This window comes from Anomaloglossus baeobatrachus, chromosome 10 (genome assembly GCF_048569485.1).
Source record: "Anomaloglossus baeobatrachus isolate aAnoBae1 chromosome 10, aAnoBae1.hap1, whole genome shotgun sequence".
Taxonomy (NCBI): Eukaryota; Metazoa; Chordata; class Amphibia; order Anura; family Aromobatidae; genus Anomaloglossus; species Anomaloglossus baeobatrachus.
In genome coordinates, this window is record NC_134362.1 from 115,803,008 (window position 1) to 115,828,923 (window position 25,916).

General features: G+C 46.8%; 1 protein-coding gene across 2 annotated transcripts in view; it reads right to left on the reverse strand.

Moving 5' to 3' along the window:
* Positions 1-288: 288 nt before the first annotated feature.
* Positions 289-25,916, reverse strand: part of SPON1 (spondin 1) — a 2,596,838-nt gene continuing 2,571,210 nt past the window's right edge. For both annotated transcript variants that reach the window (XM_075326637.1, XM_075326638.1), the window contains one exon: positions 289-1,004. In XM_075326637.1, coding sequence (XP_075182752.1) covers positions 841-1,004 — 164 coding nt within the window. In that variant the 3' untranslated portion in view covers positions 289-840. The remainder of the gene's footprint in view (positions 1,005-25,916) is intronic.

Below are 25,916 nucleotides of genomic sequence, written 5' to 3' on the forward strand. Positions count from 1 at the left end.
GGTACAAGTTTGTAGATACCGAACATATATACTTTTACTTTTATCTAATTGGTAAAAAATAAAATTCAGAAGTTTGTCTAAAAATAGAATTGTGCTTTTATCACCATTTTCTGAGGCACGAAACATTCTCATTTTTTGGGATATGGGGCTCAGTGTCAGCTTATTTTTTGTACCTTGAGCTAACATTTTTAATTACACTATTTTTGTGTAGTTGTGCTGTTTTGACCGCCTGTTATTGCATTTTAATGTTGCGGCAACCAAAAAAAAACATAATTTTGGCATTTGGAATATTTTTCTCGCTACGCCATGTTTATTAATCCAAATTATTTTTCTCAACAAGACAATTATTATAACATCAAAGCATAAACAATATAATAAAGCAAAAATGGATTAAATTATCCAGAATGACTTGTAAACAAACATGATTAAAGTCATCCAGAAGTCATACCCAGAAGAAGTACAACTGGGTAACTGCAATCAACCTTATGTTTGGTCCCGCAATGTGAGTGGTAACTTCTTGTTCTATTTGGGCACATTTTCTCTTGCTTACATATCATGTTGGAAATATTGAAGTATGTGATGTGACTAGGAAGATGCAATGTCCAGTGTCATATTCTCTCACTAAACAACCAATATGTAAGATATTATTTATTGATGTATCCAGATGTTGAATCAATTATTATTACATGTGAATATTTAGAAAACACAATTCTTGCACCTGCAAGAATAGTAAGCAAAGTACATTGCAAAATGAAAAGCGCTCTATATATTCTATAATAAAAAATCTAATAAAGATTGACGTTTTATGTAGCTTTAGGAGTATTCCATGTGCGGTATGTACTAACAGGGATGTACATTACAAGCACGGATCTCCTTCTTGTCTTTACAGCTGGTGAATTGAGAACTTTTGAACCGCTTCTTCACTGTCATGAATCGCTCCTGAATGCCACCTCCACAATATTTGGTGCATTCTGTCCATGCTGTCCATGGCTTCATTTTGCAGACTGAAAATAAAAGTATCAGAGTTAACATTTTACAGACCAATTAAGTAATTTTGATTATTTGCATGGTGGTTGAGATGCAGCTTTAGAGAGTGCAGAGGAAGCACCTTCAAATGCTGCAAAACGTAGATGGCAAAATTTTAAATGGATTGTTTCTGTTTTGCTTGGTGCTAGAATGGAATAAATATTACTTTTTGCAGCAATACTGAACATTTACAGTATGTCTATTCTGTGCTGAAGTTCTACTTCCTGCAAAGTTGTAAATGGGGCATAGCAGGTAAGTGCCCGATTAAAGATTTGAATTGGGGCCCAAGAGCATCAGATTACACATACTGGGTGATAGAGAGTTGCCATATGGATGTCAACTTAGAACATTGCATGAATGTAAATGTTTAATTGGCAAAAAATGTTATAGAACAACAGCTAAAGAGGGTTTGATAATAATAATAATAATAATAGAGGACAGCTTATCAGCTAAAGTAAGCCACATATTCTGCATCAAAGAACCTTGGCTAAAAGTTGCTATCAATAAACTGTATAATCTAAAGACTACTTTAGTAAAAAATAAACAACTTTCTAAATAGTCATGACTAAAATTTCTTATTATATTTGTGTACAGATTCTTTCATAAAGGAAGATGGTCCTTAAAATGTGACAGAAGTCTGCTCCTGGTTCCAAAGATAATCAGCAAACATAAAAACAGTTTTTCACATGTAAAATATGCCCATAACCTTTAAACACATTTAGTCTTCCAAAGGGAAATTGCTCTTTCCATTTCTTTAATATTGTCTTTCAGGTTGATAAGAGTGATGGCATATACTTAGGATATTAAGTAAACAAGGGTGAATACTAACATTTTCAGGTTCGGATTATTCTAGCAAAATAATTTCTATTATTTGTGCATTTGACTTGCATTGGGTTTAGTATTCAGTACAAAGGGAAAATCAAATAATTTTCTGGAGGACTTTGGAAGTAAATCTGTGAGGGCTGTAAAAATGTTGAAATGGATGGAAAAGTGATGAAACTGAATGGGGACTGTATGAAGAAGATGTCTAGATACATTTCGGACTCGCATTTGGTTCATAGGAATAATGTCTGAGTATTATGGGGGTTAGAGCAGAAATATTACGCTTATTAAAGCAGGAATATTACACTTACTGAGATTCCCGCGGCTGTCACACTATTTCCGGGTCTGCTCATTAGATCTCATGCATATTCACTACGTCACCTGCCCGCAAACTGTGGCAGTGTCTGTGATTTGCTGCAGTTAGACTTCCGGCGTCTGTGATTGGTTGCCTGCACAGTAGCTGTCTGGGGCAGGATGAGGAATGTAAAAAATAAATAATTTGAAAAAATGTTGCGGAGTCTCCAAGCGCAGATATAGCAGGCAGCTACAGGCTGCAGTCCCCAGCTGTTAATGTTATCTTGGATGTGTATCAAAATATGAGGGTCCCCATATGGCTTTATTTAAATTATTTAAATAATGTAAAAAAAGTCATGCGGTGCCTCCTACATTTTTTACCCAGCCAAGATAAGGTGGACAGCTGGGGGCTGTTATTCTCAGGCTGAGATGACCCATTATGGTTGTGGGGCCATCCCCAGCCTAAAAAATAGCAGCATGCAGCTGTAGTGCCCCTGAGACTGGTCGCTACAGGGTATATTAGTATTTCCTTCCTAGGCAGGAAGAGGTTAACCCAGTAAACTTACACACACCTCACATAGCTCATCTAAACACAGTCAGGAAGTGACTCAGGTAGTTCCTAGCGGGCCCAGGCACTGGGGGAATTCCAGGTCACCATAACAACGATCTAGATCCTTGCAAAAGTGGGGGGGGGACAGGAGTAGGAGTAGGTTACAAAGCAGACAGGAAGTAGTCAGTTCCAGTCAGACAGAGACAGAGCAGACACGCTGTGGAGCAGCTCTCTGAGGAGTTGCTACCAGGCACCCCTCAGGGGGGCAGAACAGAACTGTCTGGGATGTAACATTGCACCGACCTCTGCAGGAGTCTCCTGCAGAGGGGAACCAGTCAGACTAGGGCTAATAACACCTTGAGGGACGGGACCTGGTAACAGTATTCGTGGGCTCAAGGTGGACGATCTCCAGGCTGAGTACGGTATGAGTACTCACTGGACTGAGCACAGGCGGGGTGCAGAGCCCTAGTTCAGGAAGATGCTTCAGGCACATCTGATAAATCTGCCCAGTCAGGGGACCATCAAGGACCTCACCAACATTAGTGTCCGGGGCACAGCAGCAAAGAGGGAACCCGGGGAATGGGGACAGAGGTCCAGCCCAATAGATGTAAAAGCTGCCTGCCATACGAGCCAAGACAGAGAGTGAGAGAGAGAGAACAGGAGCGGAACCCAAGATGCTTCAGGCCACGGGGACCCAACAAGCATAGAGCTGTGCACGGAGGAGAAAGCCCAGGCTAATTCCTGGCCGCTCATCATGGGTGGCGCTGCAAAGCATCCCTCATTTCCATCCAACACCACCCTGGGAGAGGAAAAGTCGCAGGAAGGGTCTGCGGCGTAGGAGACCGAGACCCACTTGCCATTGCAACCAGCAACATGCTTCCAAGGGACCCGTCGCCCTCCTTCCATCCCCCTTACCACTTGATTGTCTTTTCATGTAGTCGACATGGCCACGGTGCCAGGTCAGGCCAGTCACAGCAACCCCAAGAAACCACTGGCCCGGCGATGAGTACCCTAAGGCCCCGCGCTACACAGCAACCTCAGAAATTTCGCAGTCATTAGATGTGACAATTCCTGCACTTTACCCAGCTGATTCCGATTGCTATGGAGTGGTGGAAATTGGGATAATAAGAGGTTAATGAAATCTGTTATTTGTCAAAAAAATCACAGCTGCCATCAAACTCGAGGTTAGTAATGTGGAGGGTTCAATGAGAACCCCCATTATTAACCCTTTAAGACAAAAGAAATAAGCACAAAGACACAAAAATAATTTACCCTTAACAAAAAAAAACCCTATTTCACCAATTTATAAAACCCAAAAACACCCCTGTCCGACATAATTCACTCGAGGTCCCACAACAATCCCAGCTCTGCTGCATCCTGAGGTCGCAATGTTCGGTCACATTAGAAAACATGACCGCTCACTGCAGTCATCAGGGACATACTTACTGAGCCACATCTGTGAGCAGTGATGTCACTGAGTTCACGTGACATCACAGCTGGTGTTCATATGACATCACAGCTGGCAGTACCCCAGCTGTGATGTCAGATGAACTGATCTTAGGTAAACTCAGGGAACCTGACCTGAGGTGACCTCACTTACGATGAACTCATTTAACTCAGTAACCTTACCTCAGGTAAAGTTGTGGAACTTGTCATGAACAGCCAGAGGGAGTCACAGAGACATTCCACCGCTGTTCATCAATTTGTAGCAAAACAGCCCTCTGGTGCCCCCTTATCGGGAGGACAATTACGGAACTGACAAACAATAAGTAAGGGAGGATCCGGCTGTTCTTATTTTATGCTGATTATGAGGTGCTCACAGTAAGGGTAATGTATTGCAGTTAGGTCTTGAAATATTTGGACAGTAACTGAATCTTCGTGATTTCGCCTCTGCATGCTGCTTTTTTTTTTGCTTAAAATTAAACAACTGAGTTGAAATTGAAGTGTAGATTTTCAGGTTCAGTTAAATGTGTTGAACAAAAATATCCTGTGAAATGTTAAGGAATTGCAACCACTTTTCTACAAAGCCTTCTCATTTCAGAGAATCAAAAGTAATTGGACAAATTTACTTTACCATAAAAAAAAATATTAATTTTTAATTCTTCATAGAGAATTCTTTACAGGCAATGACTGAATGAAGTCTGAAAGCCATGGATGTCACCAAATGCTGGGTTTCCGCCTTTGTGATGCTTTGCCATTCATTTACTGCAGTTGACTTCAGTTGTTGCTTGTTTGTGGGTTTTTCTGCCTTAAGTTTTTTGTTAACTAAGTGAAACACATGCTCGATGGGATTGATATCCAGGATTAAGTTAACCATTGGAGAATATTCCACTTCTTTGCCTTAAAATAACTCCTTGGTTGCTTTTGTAGTATATTTTGGGTCATTGTCCATCTGTACTGTGAAGCGCCATCTAATCAACCTTTCCTGCACATTGTGAGACTTAATGGGATTCGGTCTGATGTTATCTATGTTATGGAACTCATTTTGTCTCAAAGTTCTGGAAGGCGTTCTGTACTTATCTGGGGGTGCAATTGTCTTTCTCTTTGGCTTTCCGCCCCCAGTCGAAAAGTCAGACTAAACGCACTAATCAGAATCTGGAGACTTTTCTGAGATGCTTTGTCTCTGAGAATCAGAACGATTGGGCATCATTATTACCTTTGGCTGAGTTTGCCATCAACAACTGGTGTCAGGAGTTTACTAATAAGTCACTATTTTTTGGCGCACATGGTATTCACCCTCAGTTTGGCACGTTTACTGGGACGGGGGCTTCTGCTATTCTGGAAGAGGAGCATTTTTTGGCTTCGCTCTCTTTGGTGTGGCAAAAGGTACAGAGCAATTTTAGGATGATGGGTGACAGGTAGAAACGTACAGCTGATAAAAAGCGTTTGCCAAGACCAGACATCAGAGTGAATGATTTTGTATGGTTATCCACCGGAAACATAAAGTCGAAAACCTCCATCTTGGAAGCTCGGCCCGAGATTTATTGGTCCCTATAAAATCATTCATATCATTAACCCAGTAACATTTCGCCTGGAAAGTCCTCAGGCCTGGAAAATTCACTACATGTTTCTCATGTTAACGAAATTTGTTGAATCACTGAAACCCTGTCGATGACCGCCCACCTCATTCTTGGTGGATGGAAATCTTGAGTTTCAGATTGCCAAGATTGTTGACTCTCTCTGTGTATGTCTCTCACTTCAGTATCTGGTCCACTGGAGGGGTTACGGACTGGAGGAGAGGACATGGGTTCCGGCATCTGATGTTAATGCCAGTAGGTTGTTGCGTGCATTTCACTCTTCCCGGCCTGATAGGCCAAGTCCTGAATGCCCGGTGGTCACTCATAGAAGGGGGTACTGTCACAGATGTTTCAAGGCTGGCTGACAATCCTGTGGCAGCGAGTGTAAGAAAATCCCAGAGATTGGCAGCATGTATTGTTATCTGACAATTCCCTGTTTCTGCAGCTGCAGATTCTAGGACCCTGGGAATCTGTCAGTTTCTCCTCTCTCTTGCTAGCCTCTGACTGCCTTTATGAACTTCACTCTGGGGATATTTTGGTGGAGTTTATAGTTTCTTCCTGACTGATCTGTGAAGAAGTCATGTTGTTTTGTTGCTCCAGACTCCTGTGGTTGCTGCAGCTCAGATAAATGTTATCTTTGCTATCTACTAGGGCTCTGGTGATAGCTGTTGTGTTTCCCCTCTATTGTTGTTCCCTTGTGTCCTCCTTTAGTGATTGTTAACGAAGAGCTCATACCCTCCATCTTTCCTTAGGGCCCATTTTCTAGGTTAAAATGAGGCCCCAGATATTCCAGCTCGACAACAGGTGCGGAACCAGTATAGGGTCTGTTAGGACTGTGAGGGTGAGCTGTATATCATAGTCAGGGGTCACCACTTCCCCCATTCCCTAGCTATAAGGCATTCCTTCCCCCTTCCTGTGTGTTGCTCTGGTTGTCACGGCCAGTATGGGTTCTAACCCCGGCCGTGACAACCACTACCAACAAAGGCAGTTCACTGCAAAATTTGGAGCAGACATGGTAAAGTTCCAAGAAGACCTTTTTAGCTTGTTCAAAAGCAAATTTTCAGCAGGCACCTCTAACAATACCTATACATGTATTTCGCTGTGTAATTTAGAGCTGGCAATTTACGTTGCAAAGAAACACTTTTTAGATACTTCCTTATTACCTTTTTTAGGCCAGGCACTATCAAGCAACAATACCTATAACTGTGTTAAATATGACACAAATGTCCTAACAACAGTACGGTAATAAAGCACTTCAAAAACAAATCAAAATCTGAACATTCAGTGAAGATACTAACTGAAAACAGAGAAGTGATAGCATTCATAAAGATAAAAACATATTTTTTAATGAAAAATGGTAATTAACATTTTAAAATAGCAAACAGTGCTTCAACAAATATATCTCAAAAGGGGAGACAGGCCTAAATATAAATATGTTGCTAGAAGAATAACAGTATTGCAGCTATGCCCAGCAAAAAGAAGGAACAGGGAAGTGCATATACGCAGGGGTTCAATGCCAAAGAATACAGTACATCTAATGGATTGAGGTAATAGGGTGCATACCATAGCAGTTAATGCAATCAACTCCTTATTAACCAGCAGTTTGATGTAATGACACCCCAGGGGTGAGGGGTGTCAGGCTGTCTGGTCCAGCAAGTGTATACTAAGGTAATTATGAGGGTTTTTTTAGACCTTCAAACAATATTTTAATGCCATAACTGCAATACATTAACTTCTCCATAATTTTTTATCAGGCCATGCACTTTAAAGTAACTATACCTATAACTGTGTTAGCAGAATTTTGACCAGCCAATAAAAATTGGCAAGAATAACTTTATAGATAGCTAAGCACTTTCAAGTAACAAGACCTATGACTGTGTTTGCATACTGTTCAGCAGCCAGTAATACATAGCATTACTTATTTATATGCTTTACTGGCAACTCTTTAGCAGGCACTACACACATCAATCCCGAACATGAAATGTGCCAATATGTTGTACACACACCTTTCCGTACACTGCAAATCACTATTATACACTATCACTCTCCTATCTACGGTATGTTAACTATGCAGCATTAAACCCATAGCTAAGCTCACCTACAATGCATGTCACTATTGTAAACTATTGCTCCCCTACATGAACTACGCAGCATTAAACTCGTAGCATTGTACACTATCGCTCTATCTGAACTAGGTAGAATTATTCCCCTAGATAAGCTGACTGTCTAGCAGCCACGGCGGCAGCAACTTCCCTATCGTTTCATGCTCACAAAATGGCGCTGAGGCAACATGTCCGTGAATTATATGCACACGGACTTGTGACTTAGGCAGCCAATTACAAAAGCCCTTATATATGAACCTTGTTGATGATTGCTGTGCCGTGATTGGCTGGAGCAAGATTCACAAATACAGTTCTGAAAAAAAAATGGCAACACAGGCCAAAAGACTTCTCTGTTCTGATCCAGCAACAGTGGAAGATTACAAAAATACTCCCATTGATGAAAAACACCAAGAAAAGGAGTAGTTGGAACCTGGGTTGACTGCAATCCCCTAACTATCAGACCACACTAGAAGTAGCCGTGGAGCGTTCCTAAAAACCTAGACGACACGTCACAGCTTGAGAAACTAGCTACGCCTCACAGAAAGAAATGATGACATCTACCTTGCCTCATAGTAGTCCCCAAAGGAGTAGGTAACCCCCGACATACAAAGATTGCGGTGATGTAGGAGAACACAATACACAGATAGAAAAAAAATAGATTTAGCAAAGGCGAGGGTCAACTAACTTGATACAAAGAAAAGGAAAGGAAACTGATTGTGGTCATACAAAATCCAAACTCCTGATAGTAAAAATGGCCCTAGAGGTCGAACGACCTCACCCCCACTATATTAGGCACTCCTGTAAATAATGGGAGAACAAAATACAAAAAATAACATAAAATACAGAAGAGCAAATAATCAAATTAGACAGGGAGAAAACCCTTTTCCTGCAAGAGAGCTAGCAAAGGGGAAAACCCCATGCTCACAAAACAAAAGAAACCAAACTTCACCTGCAAGAAAACAGATACAAAGCAAAACAAGGAAAAACAACCACCCTAAAGTGTAAACCAGGAACCAAGAAAAAAACTGAGAACTTATCTGCAGAAGTCTTGCTAAGGGAAACAGAGAAGGACAAAACTTCAAGCCAGGAACAGAGGCTGAGGAATATACAATTTTAACCGGCACCAGCAAGGCAAAAAGTGCTCTCCTATAAAGACCAGACTTGTCTGCAATAGAACTTCCTTAATTCCCAATTAATGCCAACACTTGTATGAGACACAGGCTCAGATTCAGATCCACTACCATTCCTGTCCACTATAGGGAGCTTCAAATCAACACCCACACAGACGACATTCACAAAAGTACCACCCTTGAGGAAGGGTCACAGAACCTTCACCAGAACCCCCGGGTCTGTCAGGATAGGCATGGTGGAAGGCACAACCCAATCTGTCAGCGTGAATGTCTGAAGCAAAGACCCAAGAATTGTCCTCCTGACCATAACCCTTCCACCTAACAAGATACTGGAGTTTTCGGCTATTAAAACGGGAATCCAAAATTTTCTCTACCTCATGCTCCAGATCCCCTTCTACCAACACAGGCTCTTTGGGTGCCACTGTGGGAACTACTGGTGCCACATGTTTCTTTAACAAAGACTTATGAATAGAGATGAGCGGTGTTTGAAGCAAACCATTCGCCAATTTAAAATTCGAGTTGTTTTGGGTGGTGTTCGAGTCGTTCGACGAACTCGAACGATTTGCTTCACGTTCGACCATTCGAGTTACCATTCGAAAATGGTTCGATCACCAAAAGTGTAGGTAGTTACTAGTCAGTAATACTAGTAATACTATCAGTCACTGTTACCAATGATATTATCAAAATTCAGTGCATAGTGTGCGGGGGGACAAAGCTTAGATCAGTGCTGCTGAGTGCGGAAAAAATGGCGATGGCTTTTTTTTTTTCCTAACCGCGCGTACAGTGGGGCGGGCCAGGCTGTCAGCCAATCACAGACACACACACAGCAAAGTGGATTTTTGCCAGACAACCAAGAAAAAGGTTTCACTGGCTGTGCACATCACATGTCCTTGGACTATAAGACCCGGCCATTTTCCCTATCGCCGCCATTATATAAGTGCTGCGGGTGTGTGACAGTAATCGCTCCCGCTGCTGCTGCTGCTGTGGGAGCTATAAAGTGCAATCGAGACATTGGTTTAGGGAGTAGAGACTAGTTTAAATTTAAGCCCTTTTCAGAACTAGATTAGAGCAGTTCATAGCCATTTTTCCTAGGCAGGTCTGTGCCAGTGCAGTGCAAGGGTTTTTCACAGCGTCTCTCTAAACCAGCTCAGGCAATTCCATGGGGAATAGTATGAGTGTCTGTGATAGTAAGTGACGTACCTCAGCTGTCAAGAAAGCTTCACCACCTCTGCATTCTACACCACCTTTACATTTCTGCTATGAAATTTTAACTGCAAAAAGTGCAGGCAGTTCTTTGGGGCATAGTATCATTGTCTGGGATAGTCAGTAACGTTCCTCAGGTGACAAGAAACCTACACCACCTCTGCAATCTACACCATCTCTACATTTCTGCTACGCAATTTTACCTGCAAAAAAAGCAGGCCATTCTTTCGGGCATAGTATCATTGTCTGTAATAGTAAGTGATGTTACTCTGCTGACAAGAAAGCTACACCACCTCTGCATTCTACACCACCTCTCCATTTCTGCTACACAATTTTAACTGCAAAAAGTGCAGGCAATTATTTGGGGCATAGTATCATTGTCTGGGATAGTCAGTGACGTTCCTCTGCTGACAAGAAAGCTACAACACCTCTGCATTCTACACGACCTCTACACTTCTGCTACGCAATTTTAATTGCAAAAAGTGCAGGCAATTCTTTGGGGCATAGTATCATTGTTTGGGATAGTCAGTGACGTTCCTCTGCTGACAAGAAAGCTACACCACCTCTGCATTCTATACAACCTATCTATTTCTGTTACACAATTTTAACTGCAAAAAGTGCAATTTAAACTTTGTGGCATAGCAGCATTGTCTGGGATGGTCAGTGACGTTCCGCTGTTGACATGAAAGCTACACCAACTCTGCTTTCTACATCACCTCTACATTTCTGCTACGCAATTTTAACTGCAAAAAGTGCAAGGATATCTTTGGGGCATAGTATTCTTGTCTGGGATAGTCAATGACGTTTCTCTGCTGACAAAAAAGATACACCACCTCTGCATTCTACACCACATCTACATTTCTGCTACGCAATTTTAACTGCAAAAAGTGCAGGCAATTCTTTAGGGCATAGTATCATTGTCTGGGATAGTCAGTGAAGTACCTCAGCTGTCAAGAAAGCTATACCACCTCTGCATTCTACACCACCACTCCATTTCTGCTATGCAATTTTACCTGCAGAAAGTGCAGACAAATCTTTGGGGCATAGTATCATTGTCTGAGATAGTCAGTGACGTTCCTCAACTGACAAGAAACCTACACCACCTCTGCATTCTACACCTACTCTCCATTTTTGCTACTTAATTTTAACTGCAAAAAGTGCAGGCAATTCTTTGGGGAATAGTATCATTGTATGGGATAGTCAGTGATGTTCCTCTGCTGACAAGAAAGCTACACCACCTCTGCATTCTACATCATCCCTCAATTTCTGCTATGCAATTTTTACTGCAAAAAGTGCATGCAAGTCTTTGGGGCATAGTATCATTGTCTAAGATAGTCAGTGACGTACCTCAGCTGTCAAGAAAGCTATACCACCTCTGCATTCTACACCACCTCTACATTTCTGCTACGTAAATTTACCTTCAAAAAGTACAGACAATTCTTTAGGGCATAGTATCATTCTCTGGGATAGTCATTGACGTTCCAAAAGCTGACAAGAAAACAACACCACCTGTGCATTCTACACCATATCTCCATTTCTGCAATGCAATTTTAACTGCAAAAAGCGCAGGCAATTGTTTGGGGAATAGTATTATTGTCTGGGATAGTCAGTGACGTTCTTCTGCTGACAAGAAAGCTACATAACCTCTGCATTCTACACCACCTCTACATTTCTGCTACACAATTTTACCTGCAGAAAGTGCAGGCAATTCTTTGGGGCATAGTATCATTGTCTGAGATAGTCAATGACGTTTCTCTGCTGACAAAAAAGATACACCACCTCTGCATTCTACACCACCTCTCCATTTCTGCTACGCAATTTTAACTGAAAAAAGTGCAGGCAATTATATGGGGCACAGTACCGTTGTCTGGGATAGTCAGTGACGTTCCTCCGCTAACAGGAAAGCTACACTACCTCTGCATTCTACAACTCCTCTCCATTTTTGCTATGTAATTTTAACTGCAAAAAGTGCAGGCAATTCTTTGGGGAATAGTATCATTGTCTGGGATAGTCAGTGACGTTCCTCTGCTGACAAGAAAGCTACAACACCTCTGCATTCTACACGACCTCTACACTTCTGCTACGCAATTTTAATTGCAAAAAGTGCAGGCAATTCTTTGGGGCATAGTATCATTGTTTGCATACCTCCCAACCGTCCCGGATACAGCGGGACATTCACGCTTTACGTTGTTTGTCCCGTTGCCACGGGCGGGACGGCCGGCTCCCGGGCTCCGCCCACCCACTCTCTCTCCGCCTCCCTGCTTTTCCCTCCTACCTCCCAGTAAGACGTGGCATAACACAGTCAGAGAGGAGCGCTGCTGCTGGTACAGTAACATCTCCTCCCCGGCGCTGATTTCCCAACCCTCCCCCCCCCCCCCTCACCCCCGGCCGGAGCCTGTCTGTGCCGTGTGCGGTCGGCCGGCCGCCTGTCTGTGAGGGCGGCCCGCCGCCTCATTGTGCGGGCTGCCGGCCGCTTCTCTGTGCGGGCGGCCGGCCGCTTCTCTGTGCGGGCGGCCGGCCGCTTCTCTGTGCAGGCGGCCGGCCGCTTCTCTGTGCGTGCGGCCGGCCGCCTCTCTGTTCCGGCGGCCGGCCGCCTGTTCCCCCAGGCAGAGCATCTCACCCTCTCTCTCCCCCTCCCCATTCCCACAGGCAGAGCATCGCACCCTCTCTCTCCCCCGGCCCCTCCCCATTCCCCCAGGCAGAGCATCGCACCCTCTCTCTCCCCCTCCCCATTCCCCCAGGCAGAGCATCGCACCCTCTCTCTCCCCCGGCCCCTCCCCATTCCCCCAGGCAGAGCATCGCACCCTCTCTCTCCCCCTCCCCATTCCCCCAGGCAGAGCATCGCACCCTCTCTCTCCCCCTCCCCATTCCCCCAGGCAGAGCATCGCACCCTCTCTCTCTCCCCCCTTCCCCCAGGCAGAGCATCGCACCCTCTCTCTCCCCCTCCCCATTCCCCCATGCAGAGCATCGCACCCTCTCTCTCCCCCTCCCCATTCCCCCAGGCAGAGCATCACACCCTCTCTCTCCCCCGGCCCCTCCCCATTCCCCCAGGCAGAGCATCGCACCCTCTCTCTCCCCCTCCCCATTCCCCCAGGCAGAGCATCGCACCCTCTCTCTCTCCCCCCTTCCCCCAGGCAGAGCATCGCACCCTCTCTCTCCCCCTCCCCATTCCCCCATGCAGAGCATCGCACCCTCTCTCTCCCCCTCCCCATTCCCACAGGCAGAGCATCGCACCCTCTCTCTCCCCCGGCCCCTCCCCATTCCCCCAGGCAGAGCATCGCACCCTCTCTCTCCCCCTCCCCATTCCCCCAGGCAGAGCATCGCACCCTCTCTCTCCCCCGGCCCCTCCCCATTCCCCCAGGCAGAGCATCGCACCCTCTCTCTCCCCCTCCCCATTCCCCCAGGCAGAGCATCGCACCCTCTCTCTCCCCCTCCCCATTCCCCCAGGCAGAGCATCGCACCCTCTCTCTCTCCCCCCTTCCCCCAGGCAGAGCATCGCACCCTCTCTCTCCCCCTCCCCATTCCCCCATGCAGAGCATCGCACCCTCTCTCTCCCCCTCCCCATTCCCCCAGGCAGAGCATCACACCCTCTCTCTCTCCCCCCTTCCCCCAGGCAGAGCATCACACCCTCTCTCTCTCCCCCCTTCCCCCAGGCAGAGCATCGCACCCTCTCTCTCCCCCTCCCCATTCCCCCAGGCAGAGCATCGCACCCTCTCTCTCCCCCCTCCCCATTCCCCCAGGCAGAGCATCGCACCCTCTCTCTCCCCCTCCCCATCCCCCCAGGCAGAGCATCGCACCCTCTCTCTCCCCCGGCCCCTCCCCATTCCCCCAGGCAGAGCATCGCACCCTCTCTCTCCCCCTCCCCATTCCCCCATGCAGAGCATCGCACCCTCTCTCTCCCCCTCCCCATTCCCCCATGCAGAGCATCGCACCCTCTCTCTCCCCCTCCCCATTCCCCCATGCAGAGCATCGCACCCTCTCTCTCCCCCTCCCCATTCCCCCATGCAGAGCATCGCACCCTCTCTCTCCCCCGGCCCCTCCCCATTCCCCCAGGCAGAGCATCGCACCCTCTCTCTCTCCCCCCTTCCCCCAGGCAGAGCATCGCACCCTCTCTCCCCCTCCCCATTCCCCCAGGCAGAGCATCGCACCCTCTCTCTCCCCCTCCCCATTCCCCCAGGCAGAGCATCGCACCCTCTCTCTCCCCCTCCCCATCCCCCCAGGCAGAGCATCGCACCCTCTCTCTCCCCCGGCCCCTCCCCATTCCCCCAGGCAGAGCATCGCACCCTCTCTCTCCCCCTCCCCATTCCCCCATGCAGAGCATCGCACCCTCTCTCTCCCCCTCCCCATTCCCCCATGCAGAGCATCGCACCCTCTCTCTCCCCCTCCCCATTCCCCCATGCAGAGCATCGCACCCTCTCTCTCCCCCGGCCCCTCCCCATTCCCCCAGGCAGAGCATCGCACCCTCTCTCTCTCCCCCCTTCCCCCAGGCAGAGCATCGCACCCTCTCCTCCCCCTCCCCATTCCCCCAGGCAGAGCATCGCACCCTCTCTCTCCCCCTCCCCATTCCCCCAGGCAGAGCATCGCACCCTCTCTCTCCCCCTCCCCATCCCCCCAGGCAGAGCATCGCACCCTCTCTCTCCCCCTCCCCATTCCCCCAGGCAGAGCATCGCACCCTCTCTCTCCCCCTCCCCATTCCCCCATGCAGAGCATCGCACCCTCTCTCTCCCCGGCCCCTCCCCATTCCCCCAGGCAGAGCATCGCACCCTCTCTCTCCCCCTCCCCATTCCCCCATGCAGAGCATCGCACCCTCTCTCTCCCCCTCCCCATTCCCCCATGCAGAGCATCGCACCCTCTCTCTCCCCCTCCCCATTCCCCCATGCAGAGCATCGCACCCTCTCTCTCCCCCTCCCCATTCCCCCAGGCAGAGCATCGCACCCTCTCTCCCCTACCAATAGGCAGAGCATTTCAAGTAGTGCTGCACACTATTGCACCCAGAGACGTTGACCTACAATCCCTTTTTATTTCCCTTGAAGCTCACACATACCTCCCAACCGTCCCGGATACAGCGGGACTTTCACGCTTTATGTTGTTTGTCCCGTTGCCACGGGCGGGACGGCCGGCTCCCGGGCTCCGCCCACCCACTCTCTCTGCCTCCCTGCTTTTCCCTCCTACCATCCCAGTAGACGTGGCATAACAGAGAGGAGCGCTGCCTGTGCTGCTGCTGGTACAGTAAAATCTCCCCAGCGCTGATTTCCCTCCCTCCCCCCCCCCTCACCCCCGGCCGGAGCCTGTCTGTGCGGTCGGCCGGCGGCCTGTCTGTGCGGTCGGCCGGCGGCCTGTCTGTGCGGGCGGCCGGCGGCCTGTCTGTGCGGTCGGCCGGCGGCCTGTCTGTGCGGGCGGCCGGCGGCCTGTCTGTGCGGGCGGCCGGCGGCCTGTCTGTGCGGGCGGCCGGCCGCCTGTCTGTGAGGGCGGCCCGCCGCCTCATTGTGCGGGCGGGCGGCCGCATCTCTGTGCGTGCGGCCGGCCGCCTCTCTGTTCCGGCGGACGGCCGCCTGTCTGTGCGTGCAGCCGGCCGCTTCTCTGTGCGGTCGGCCGGCGGCCTGTCTGTGCGGTCGGCCGGCGGCCTGTCTGTGCGGTCGGCCGGCGGCCTGTCTGTGCGGGCGGCCGGCCGCCTGTCTGTGAGGGCGGCCCGCCGCCTCATTGTGCGGGCGGGCGGCCGCATCTCTGTGCGTGCGGCCGGCCGCCTCTCTGTTCCGGCGGACGGCCGCCTGTCTGTGCGTGCAGCCGGCCGCTTCTCTGTGCGGTCGGCCGGCGGCCTGTCTGTGCGGTCGGCCGGCGGCCTGTCTGTGCGGTCGGCCGGCGGCCTGTCTGTGCGGGCGGCCGGCGGCCTGTCTGTGAGGGCGGCCCGCCGCCTCATTGTGCGGGCGGGCGGCCGCATCTCTGTGCGTGCGGCCGGCCGCCTCTCTGTTCCGGCGGACGGCCGCCTGTCTGTGCGTGCAGCCGGCCGCTTCTCTGTGCGGTCGGCCAGCGGCCTGTCTGTGAGGGCGCCCCCCTGCCGCCTGTCTGTGCGGGCGCCCCCCTGCCGCCTGTCTGTGCGGGCGCCCCCCGCCGCCTGTCTGTGCGGGCGGCCCGCCGCCTCATTGTGCGGGCAGCCGGCCGCCTCTCTGTGCGGGCGGCTGGCCGCCTCTCTGTGCGGGCGGCCTGCCGCCTGTCTGTGAAGGCGGCCGGCCGCCTGTCTGTGAAGGCGGCCGGCCGCCTGTCTGTGAAGGCGACCGGCCGCCTCACTGTGCGGGCGACCGGCCGCCTCACTGTGGCTGCCTGCGTGTCCGTGCTGGAGGCCCGCCGGCTGCCTGCGTGTCCGTGCTGGAGGCCCGCCGGCTGCCTGCGTGTCCGTGCTGGAGGCCCGCCGGCTGCCTGCGTGTCCGTGCTGGAGGCCCGCCGGCTGCCTGCGTGTCCGTGCTGGAGGCCCGCCGGCTGCCTGCGTGTCCGTGCTGGAGGCCCGCCGGCTGCCTGCGTGTCCGTGCTGGAGGCCCGCCGGCTGCCTGCGTGTCCGTGCTGGAGGCCCGCCGGCTGCCTGCGTGTCCGTGCTGGAGGCCCGCCGGCTGCCTGCGTGTCCGTGCTGGAGGCCCGCCGGCTGCCTGCGTGTCCGTGCTGGAGGCCCGCCGGCTGCCTGCGTGTCCGTGCTGGAGGCCCGCCGGCTGCCTGCGTGTCCGTGCTGGAGGCCCGCCGGCTGCCTGCGTGTTTGTGCTGAATGGGTGTGGATGGGGAGTGGATATGGGCGTGACTGTGAAATGGGTGTGGTTAGGGGGCGTGGCCTAAAAATTTGCCGCGGCGCGCGTGGCGCGCCGCGAACTTTGTCCCTCTTTTCCTTCTTTAAAAGTTGGGAGGTATGTTGTTTGGGATAGTCAGTGACGTTCCTCTGCTGACAAGAAAGCTACACCACCTCTGCATTCTATACAACCTATCTATTTCTGTTACACAATTTTAACTGCAAAAAGTGCAATTTAAACTTTGTGGCATAGCAGCATTGTCTGGGATGGTCAGTGACGTTCCGCTATTGACAAGAAAGCTACACCAACTCTGCTTTCTACATCACCTCTACATTTCTGCTACGCAATTTTAACTGCAAAAAGTGCAGGGATATCTTTGGGGCATAGTATTCTTGTCTGGGATAGTCAATGACGTTTCTCTGCTGACAAAAAAGATACACCACCTCTGCATTCTACACCACATCTACATTTCTGCTACGCAATTTTAACTGCAAAAAGTGCAGGCAATTCTTTAGGGCATAGTATCATTGTCTGGGATAGTCAGTGAAGTACCTCAGCTGTCAAGAAAGCTATACCACCTCTGCATTCTACACCACCACTCCATTTCTGCTATGCAATTTTACCTGCAGAAAGTGCAGACAAATCTTTGGGGCATGGTATCATTGTCTGAGATAGTCAGTGACGTTCCTCAACTGACAAGAAACCTACACCACCTCTGCATTCTACACCTACTCTCCATTTTTGCTACTTAATTTTAACTGCAAAAAGTGCAGGCAATTCTTTGGGGAATAGTATCATTGTATGGGATAGTCAGTGACGTTCCTCTGCTGACAAGAAAGCTACACCACCTCTGCATTCTACATCATCCCTCAATTTCTGCTATGCAATTTTTACTGCAAAAAGTGCATGCAAGTCTTTGGGGCATAGTATCATTGTCTAAGATAGTCAGTGACGTACCTCAGCTGTCAAGAAAGCTATACCACCTCTGCATTCTACACCACCTCTACATTTCTGCTACATAAATTTACCTTCAAAAAGTACAGACAATTCTTTAGGGCATAGTATCATTCTCTGGGATAGTCATTGACGTTCCAAAAGCTGACAAGAAAACAACACCACCTGTGCATTCTACACCATATCTCCATTTCTGCAATGCAATTTTAACTGCAAAAAGCGCAGGCAATTGTTTGGGGAATAGTATTATTGTCTGGGATAGACAGTGACGTTCTTCTGCTGACAAGAAAGCTACACCACCTCTTCATTCTACACCACCTCTACATTTCTGCTACACAATTTTACCTGCAGAAAGTGCAGGCAATTCTTTGGGGCATAGTATCATTGTCTGAGATAGTCAATGACGTTTCTCTGCTGACAAAAAAGATACACCACCTCTGCATTCTACACCACCTCTCCATTTCTGCTACGCAATTTTACCTGCAAAAAGTGCAGGAATTCTTTGGGGCATGGTATCATTGTCTGTGATAGTCAGTGACGTTCCTCTTCTGACAAGAAAGCTACACCACCTCTGCATTCTACACCACCTCTCCATTTCTGCTACGCAATTTTAACTGAAAAAAGTGCAGGCAATTATATGGGGCACAGTACCGTTGTCTGGGATAGTCAGTGACGTTCCTCCGCTAACAGGAAAGCTACACTACCTCTGCATTCTACAACTCCTCTCCATTTTTGCTATGTAATTTTAACTGCAAAAAGTGCAGGCAATTCTTTGGGGAATAGTATCATTGTCTGGGATAGTCAGTGACGTTCCTCTGCTGACAAAAAGCTACACCACCTCTGCATTCTACTTCATCTATCAATTTCTGCTGTGCAATTTTAACTGCAAAAAGTGCAGGCAATTCTTTGGGGCATAGTATTATTGTGTGGGATAGTCAGTGACGTACCTCAGCTGTCAAGAAAGCTATACCACCTCTGCTTTCTACACCACCTCTCCATTTCTGCTACGTAAATTTACCTTCAAAAAGTACAGACAATTATTTAGGGCATAGTATCATTGTCTGGGATAGTCATTGACGTTCCAAAAGCTGACAAGAAAGAAACACCACCTGTGCATTCTACACCATCTCTCCATTTCTGCTATGTAATTTTAACTGCAAAAAGTGCAGGCAATTCTTTGGGGAATAGTATCATTGTCTGGGATAGTCAGTGACGTTCCTCTGCTGACAAAAAGCTACACCACCTCTGCATTCTACACCACCTCTACATTTCTACTACGCAATTTTAACTGCAAAAAGTGCAGGCAATTCTTTGGGGGCGTAGAATCATTGTCTGGGTTAGTCAGTGACGTACCTCAGCTGTCGAGGAAGCTGTACCATCTCTGCATTCTACACCACCTCTCCGTTTCTGCTACGCAATTTTACCTGCAAAAAGTGCAGACAATTCTTTGGGGCATAGTATCATTGTCTGGGTAAGTCAGTGACGTTCCTCTGCTGACAAGATACCTACACCACCTCTGCATTCTACAACACCTCTACATTTCTGCTACGCAATTTTAACTGCAAAAAGTGCAGGCAATTCTTTGGGGCATAGTATCATTGTCTGGGATAGTCAGTGACATTCTCTGCTGACAAGAAACCTACACCACCTCTGCATACTACACCATTTATCTATTTCTGTTACGCAATTTTAACTAAAAAAAAGTGCAGGCAATTCTTTAGGGCATAGTATTATTATCTGGGATAGTCAGTGACGTTCCAAAAGCTGATAAGAAAGCTACACCACATCTCCATTCTACACCATCTCTCCATTTCTGCTATGCAATTTTAACTGCAAAAAGTGCAGTTAATTCTTTGGGGCAAAGAATCATTGTCTGGGATAGTCGGTGACGTTCCTCTGCTAACAAGAAAGCTATACCACCTCTGCCTTCTACAGCCCCTCTACATTTCTGCTATGCAATTTTAAATGAAAAAGTGCAGGCAATTCTTTGGGTCATAGTATCATTGTCTGGGATAGTCAGTCACGTTCCTCTGTTGACAAGAAAGCTAAACCACCTCTCCATTCTATACCACCTCTCCATTTCTGCTACACAATTTTAACTGCAAAAAGTGCAGGCAAATATTTTGGGCAAAGTATCATTGTCTGGGATAGTCGGTGACGTTCCTCTGCTAACAAGAAAGCTATACCACCTCTGCCTTCTACACCCCCTCTACATTTCTGCTATGCAATTTTAAATGCAAAAAGTGCAGGCAGTTCTTTGGGTCATAGTATCATTGTCTGCGATAGTCAGTGACGTTCCTCTGCTGACAGAAAAGCTAAACCACCTCTGCATTCTACACCACCTCTACATTTCTGCTACGCAATTTTAACTGCAAAAAGTGCAGGCAATTGTTTGGGGCATAGTATCATTATCAGGGATAGACAGAGACGTTCCAAAAGCTGATAAGAAAGGTACACCATCTCTCCATTCTACACCCCCTCTCCATTTCTGCTATGCAATTTTAACTGCAAACAGTGGAGGTAATTCTTTGAGGCAAAGTATTATTCTCTGGGATAGTCGGTGACGTTCCTCTGCTAATAAAAAAGCTATACCACCTCTGCATTATACACCCCCTCCACATTTCTGCTATGCAATTTTAGTTGCAAAAAGTGCAGACAATTTTTTAGGGCATAGTATCATGGTCTGGGATAGTCAGTGACGTACCTCAGCTGTCAAGAAAGCTACACCACCTCTGCATTCCTCTCTACCTTTCCATTTCTGCTACGCAATTTTAACTGCAAAAAGTGCAGGCAATTCTTTGGGGCATAGTATCTTTGTCTGGGATTGTCAGTGACGTTCCTCTACTGACAGGAAAGCTACAACACCTCTGCATTCTAAACCACCTCTTCATTTCTGCTACGCAATTTTAACTGCAAAAAGTGCAGTCAATTCTTTGGGGCATAGTATCATTGTCTGAGATAGTCAGTGACATTCCTCTGCTAAAAAGAAAGCTACATTACCTCTGCATTCTACACCACCTCTACATTTCTGCTTCGCAATTTTAACTGCAACAAGTCAAGGCAATTCTTAAGGGCATAGCATCATTGTCTGGGAGAGTCAGTGACGTACCTCAGCTGTCAAGAAAGCTATACCACCTCTGCATTCTACACCACCTCTACATTTCTGCTACACAATTTTAACTACAAAAAGTGCAGGCATATCTTTGGTGCATAGTATTAATGTCTGAGATAGTCAGTGACGTTCCAAAAGCTGATAAGAAAGGTACACCATCTCTCCATTCTACACCACCTCTCCATTTCTGCTATGCAATTTTAACTGCAAACAGTGCAGGTAATTCTTTGGGGCAAAGTATAATTGTCTGGGATAGTCGGTGATGTTCCTCTGCTAACAAGAAAGCTATACCACCTCTGCATTCTACACCACCTTTACATTTCTGCTACGCAATTTTAACTGCAAAAAATGAAGGTAATTCTTTGGGGCATAGCATCATTGTCTGGAATAGTCAGTGTCGTTCCTCTGCTGACAAGAAAGCTAAACCACCTCTCCATTCTACACCACCTCTCCAAGTCTGCTACGCAATTATAACTGCAAAAAGTGAAGGTAATTCTTTGGGGCATAGCATCATTGTCTGGGATAGTCAGTGACGTTCCTCTGCTGACAAGAAAGCTATACCACCTTTGCATTCTACACCACCTCTAAATTTCTGCTATGCAAATTTAAATGCAAAAAGTGCAGGCAATTCCTTGGGTCATAGTATCATTGTCTGGGATAGTCAATGACGTTCCTCTGCTGACAAGAAAGCTACACCACCTCTGCATTCTACACCAATTCTCCATTTCTGCTACGCAATTTTAACTGCAACAAGTCCAGGCAATTCTTTGGGGCATAGTATCATTGTCTGGGATAGTCAGTGACGTTCCTCTGCTGAAAGGAAAGCTACACCACCTATGCATTCTACACCTCCTCTACATTTCTGTTACGCAATTTTAACTGCAAAAAGTGCAGGCAATTTTTTGGGGACATAGTATAATTGTCTGGGATAGTCAGTGACGTTCTCTGCTGACAAGAAAGCTACATCACCTCTGTATTCTACACCACTTCTACATTTCTGCTGCGCATTTTTAACTGCAAACAGTGCAGGCAATTCTTTGGGGCATAGCATCATTGTGTGGGATAGTGAGTGACGTACCTCAGCTGTCAAGAAAGCTACACCACATCTGAATTCGACCCCACATCTACATTTCTGCTACGCAATTTTAACTGCAAAAAGTGCAGTCAATTCTTTGGGGCATAGAATCATTGTCTAGGATAGTCTATGACGTTCCTCTGCTGACAAGAATCCTTCTCTTCCTCTGCATTCTAAACCACCTCTCCATTTCTGCTACGCAATTTTAACTACAAAAAGTGCAGGCAGTTATTTGGGGCATAGTATCATTGTTTGGAATATTCAGTGACGTACCTCAGCTGTCAAGAAAGCTACACCACCTCTGCATTCTTCTGTACCTTTCCATTTCTGCTACGCAATTTTAACTACTACAAGTGCAGGCAATTTTTTGGGGCATAGTGTCTTTGTCTGGGATTGTCAGTGACGTTATTCTGCTGACAGGAAAGCTACACCACCTCTGCATTCTACACCACCTCTACACTTCTGCTACGCAATTTTAACTGCAAAAAGTGCAGGCAATTCTTTGGGGCATAGTATCATTGTCTAAGATAGTCAGTGATGTTCCTCTGCTGACAGGAAAGCTACACCACCTCAGCATTCTACAGCACCTCTCCATTTCTGCTATGCAATTTTAAATGCAAAAAGTGCAGGCAATTCTTTGGGGCATAGTATCATATTCTGGGATAGTCAGTGACGTACCTCAGCTGTCAAAAAAGCTACACCACCTCTGCATTCTACACCACCTTTCCATTTCTGCTACGCAATTTTAACTGCAAAAAGTGCAGGCAATTATTGGGGCATAATATCTTTGTATGGGATAGTCAGTGACATTCCCCTGATGACAAGAAACCTACACCACCTCTGCATTCTACACCACCTATCTATTTCTGTTATGCAATTTTAACTGCAAAAAGTGCAGGCAATTCTTTAGGGCATAGTATCATAGTCTGGGATAGTAAGTTACGTACCTCGGCTTTAAAGAAAGCTATATCACCTCTGCATTCTACACCACCTCTACATTTCTGCTACGCAATTTAAACTGCAAAAAGTGCAGGCAATTATTTGGGGCATAGTATCATTGTCTTGTATAGTCAGTGACGTTCCTCTGCTAACAATAAAGCTACACCACCTCTGCATTCTACACCACCTCTCCATTTCTGCTACACAATTTTAACTGCAAAAAGTGAAAGCAATTCTTTAGGGCATAGTATGTTTGTCTGGGATAGTCAGTGACGTTCCTCTGCTGACAGGAAAGGTACACCACCTCTGCACTCTACACCACCTCTACATTTCTGCTACGCAATTTTAACTACAAAAAGTGCAGGCAATTCTTTGGGGCATAGTATCAATTTCAGGGATTGTCAGTGACGTTCCTCTGCTGACAAGAAACCTACACAACCTCTGCATTCTTCACCACTTTTCCATTTCTGCTAAGCAATTTTAACTGCAAAAAGTGAAGGCAATTCTTTAACGCATGGTATCATGGTCTGGGATAGTCAGTGACGTACCTCAGCTGTTGAGAAAGCTACATTACCTCTGCATTCTACACGACCTTTACATTTCTACTATGCAATTTTAACTGCAAAAGGTGCAGGCAATTCTTTAGATAATAGTATAATTGTCTGGGATAGTCAACGATGTACCTCAGCTGTCAAGAAAGCTACACCACCTCTGCATTCTACACCACCTCTCCATTTCTGCTACGCAATTTTATCTGCAAAAAGTGAAGGCAATTCTTTAGGGCATAGTATCATTGTCTGGGATAGTCAGTGACGTTCGTCTGCTGACAGGAAAGTTACACCACCTCTGCACTCTACACTACCTCTACATTTCTGCTACGCAATTTTAACTACAAAAAGTGCAGGCAATTCTTTGGGGCATAGTATCAATTTGTGGGATAGTCAGTGACGTTCCTCTGCTGACAGGAAAGCTAAATCACCTCTGCATTCTGCAGCATATCTCCATATCTGCTATGAAATTTTAACTGCAAGAAGTGCAGACAATTATTTGTGGCATAGTATCATTGTCTGGGATAGTCAGTGACGTTCCTCTGCTGACAGGAAAGCTACACAACCTCTGCATTCTACACCACCTTTCCATTTCTGCTATGCAATTTTAACTGCAAAAAGTGCAGGCAATTATTAGGGGCATAATATCTTTGTCTGGGATAGTCAGTGATGTTCCTCTGCTGACATGAAAGCTAAATCACCTCTGCATTCTGCAGCATCTCTCCATATCTGCTATGCAATTTTAACTGCAAAAAGTGCAGGCAATTCATTGGAGCATAGTATCAATTTTTGGGATAGTCAGTGACATACCTCAGCTGTCAAGAAAGCTACACCACCTCTGCATTCTACACTACCTCTACATTTCTGCTACGCAATTTTAACTACAAAAAGTGCAGGCAATTCTTTGGGGCATAGTATCAATTTCTGGGATAGTCAGTGACGTTCCTCTGCTGACAAGTAAGCTACACCACCTCTGCATTCTATACCACCTTTCCATTTCTGCAATGCAAATTTAACTGCAAAAAGTGCAGGCAATTATTAGGGGCATAATATCTTTGTCAGGGATAGTCAGTGACATTCCTCTGCTGACAAGAAAGCTACACCACCTCTCCATTCTACACCACCTCTCTATTTCTGCTACACAATTTTAACTGCAAAAAGTGCAGGTAATTTTTTTGGGCATAGTATCATTTTCTGGGATAGTCAGTGACGTTCCTCTGCTGACATGAAAGCTAAATCACCTCTGCATTCTGCAGCATATCTCCATATCTGCTATGCAATTTTAACTGCAAAAAGTGCAGACAATTCTTTGGGGCATAGTATCATTGTCTGGGATAGTCAGTGATGTTCCTCTGCTGACAGGAAAGCTATACAACCTCTGCATTCTACAGCACCTCTCCATTTCTGCTATGCAATTTTAAATGCAAAAAGTGCAGGCAATTCTTTGGGGCATAGTATCATATTCTGGGATAGTCAGTGACGTACCTCAGCTGTCAAAAAAGCTACACCACCTCTGCATTCTACACCACCTTTCCATTTCTGCTACGCAATTTTAACTGCAAAAAGTGCAGGCAATTATTTGGGGCATAATATCTTTGTATGGAATAGTCAGTGACATTCCCCTGATGACAAGAAACCTACACCACCTCTGCATTCTACACCACCTATCTATTTCTGTTATGCAATTTTAACTGCAAAAAGTGCAGGCAATTCTTTAGGGCATAGTATCATAGTCTGGGATAGTAAGTTACGTACCTCAGCTTTAAAGAAAGCTATATCACCTCTGCATTCTACACCACCTCTACATTTCTGCTACGCAATTTAAACTGCAAAAAGTGCAGGCAATTATTTGGGGCATAGTATCATTGTCTTGTATAGTCAGTGACGTTCCTCTGCTAACAATAAAGCTACACCACCTCTGCATTCTACACCACCTCTCCATTTCTGCTACGCAATTTTAACTGCAAAAAGTGAAAGCAATTCTTTAGGGCATAGTATGTTTGTCTGGGATAGTCAGTGACGTTCCTCTGCTGACAGGAAAGGTACACCACCTCTGCACTCTACACCACCTCTACATTTCTGCTACGCAATTTTAACTGCAAAAAGTGCAGGCAATTCTTTGGGGCATAGTATCATTGTCTGGGATAGTCAGTGACATTCTCTGCTGACAAGAAACCTACACCACCTCTGCATACTACACCATTTATCTATTTCTGTTACGCAATTTTAACTAAAAAAAGTGCAGGCAATTCTTTAGGGCATAGTATTATTATCTGGGATAGTCAGTGACGTTCCAAAAGCTGATAAGAAAGCTACACCACATCTCCATTCTACACCATCTCTCCATTTCTGCTATGCAATTTTAACTGCAAAA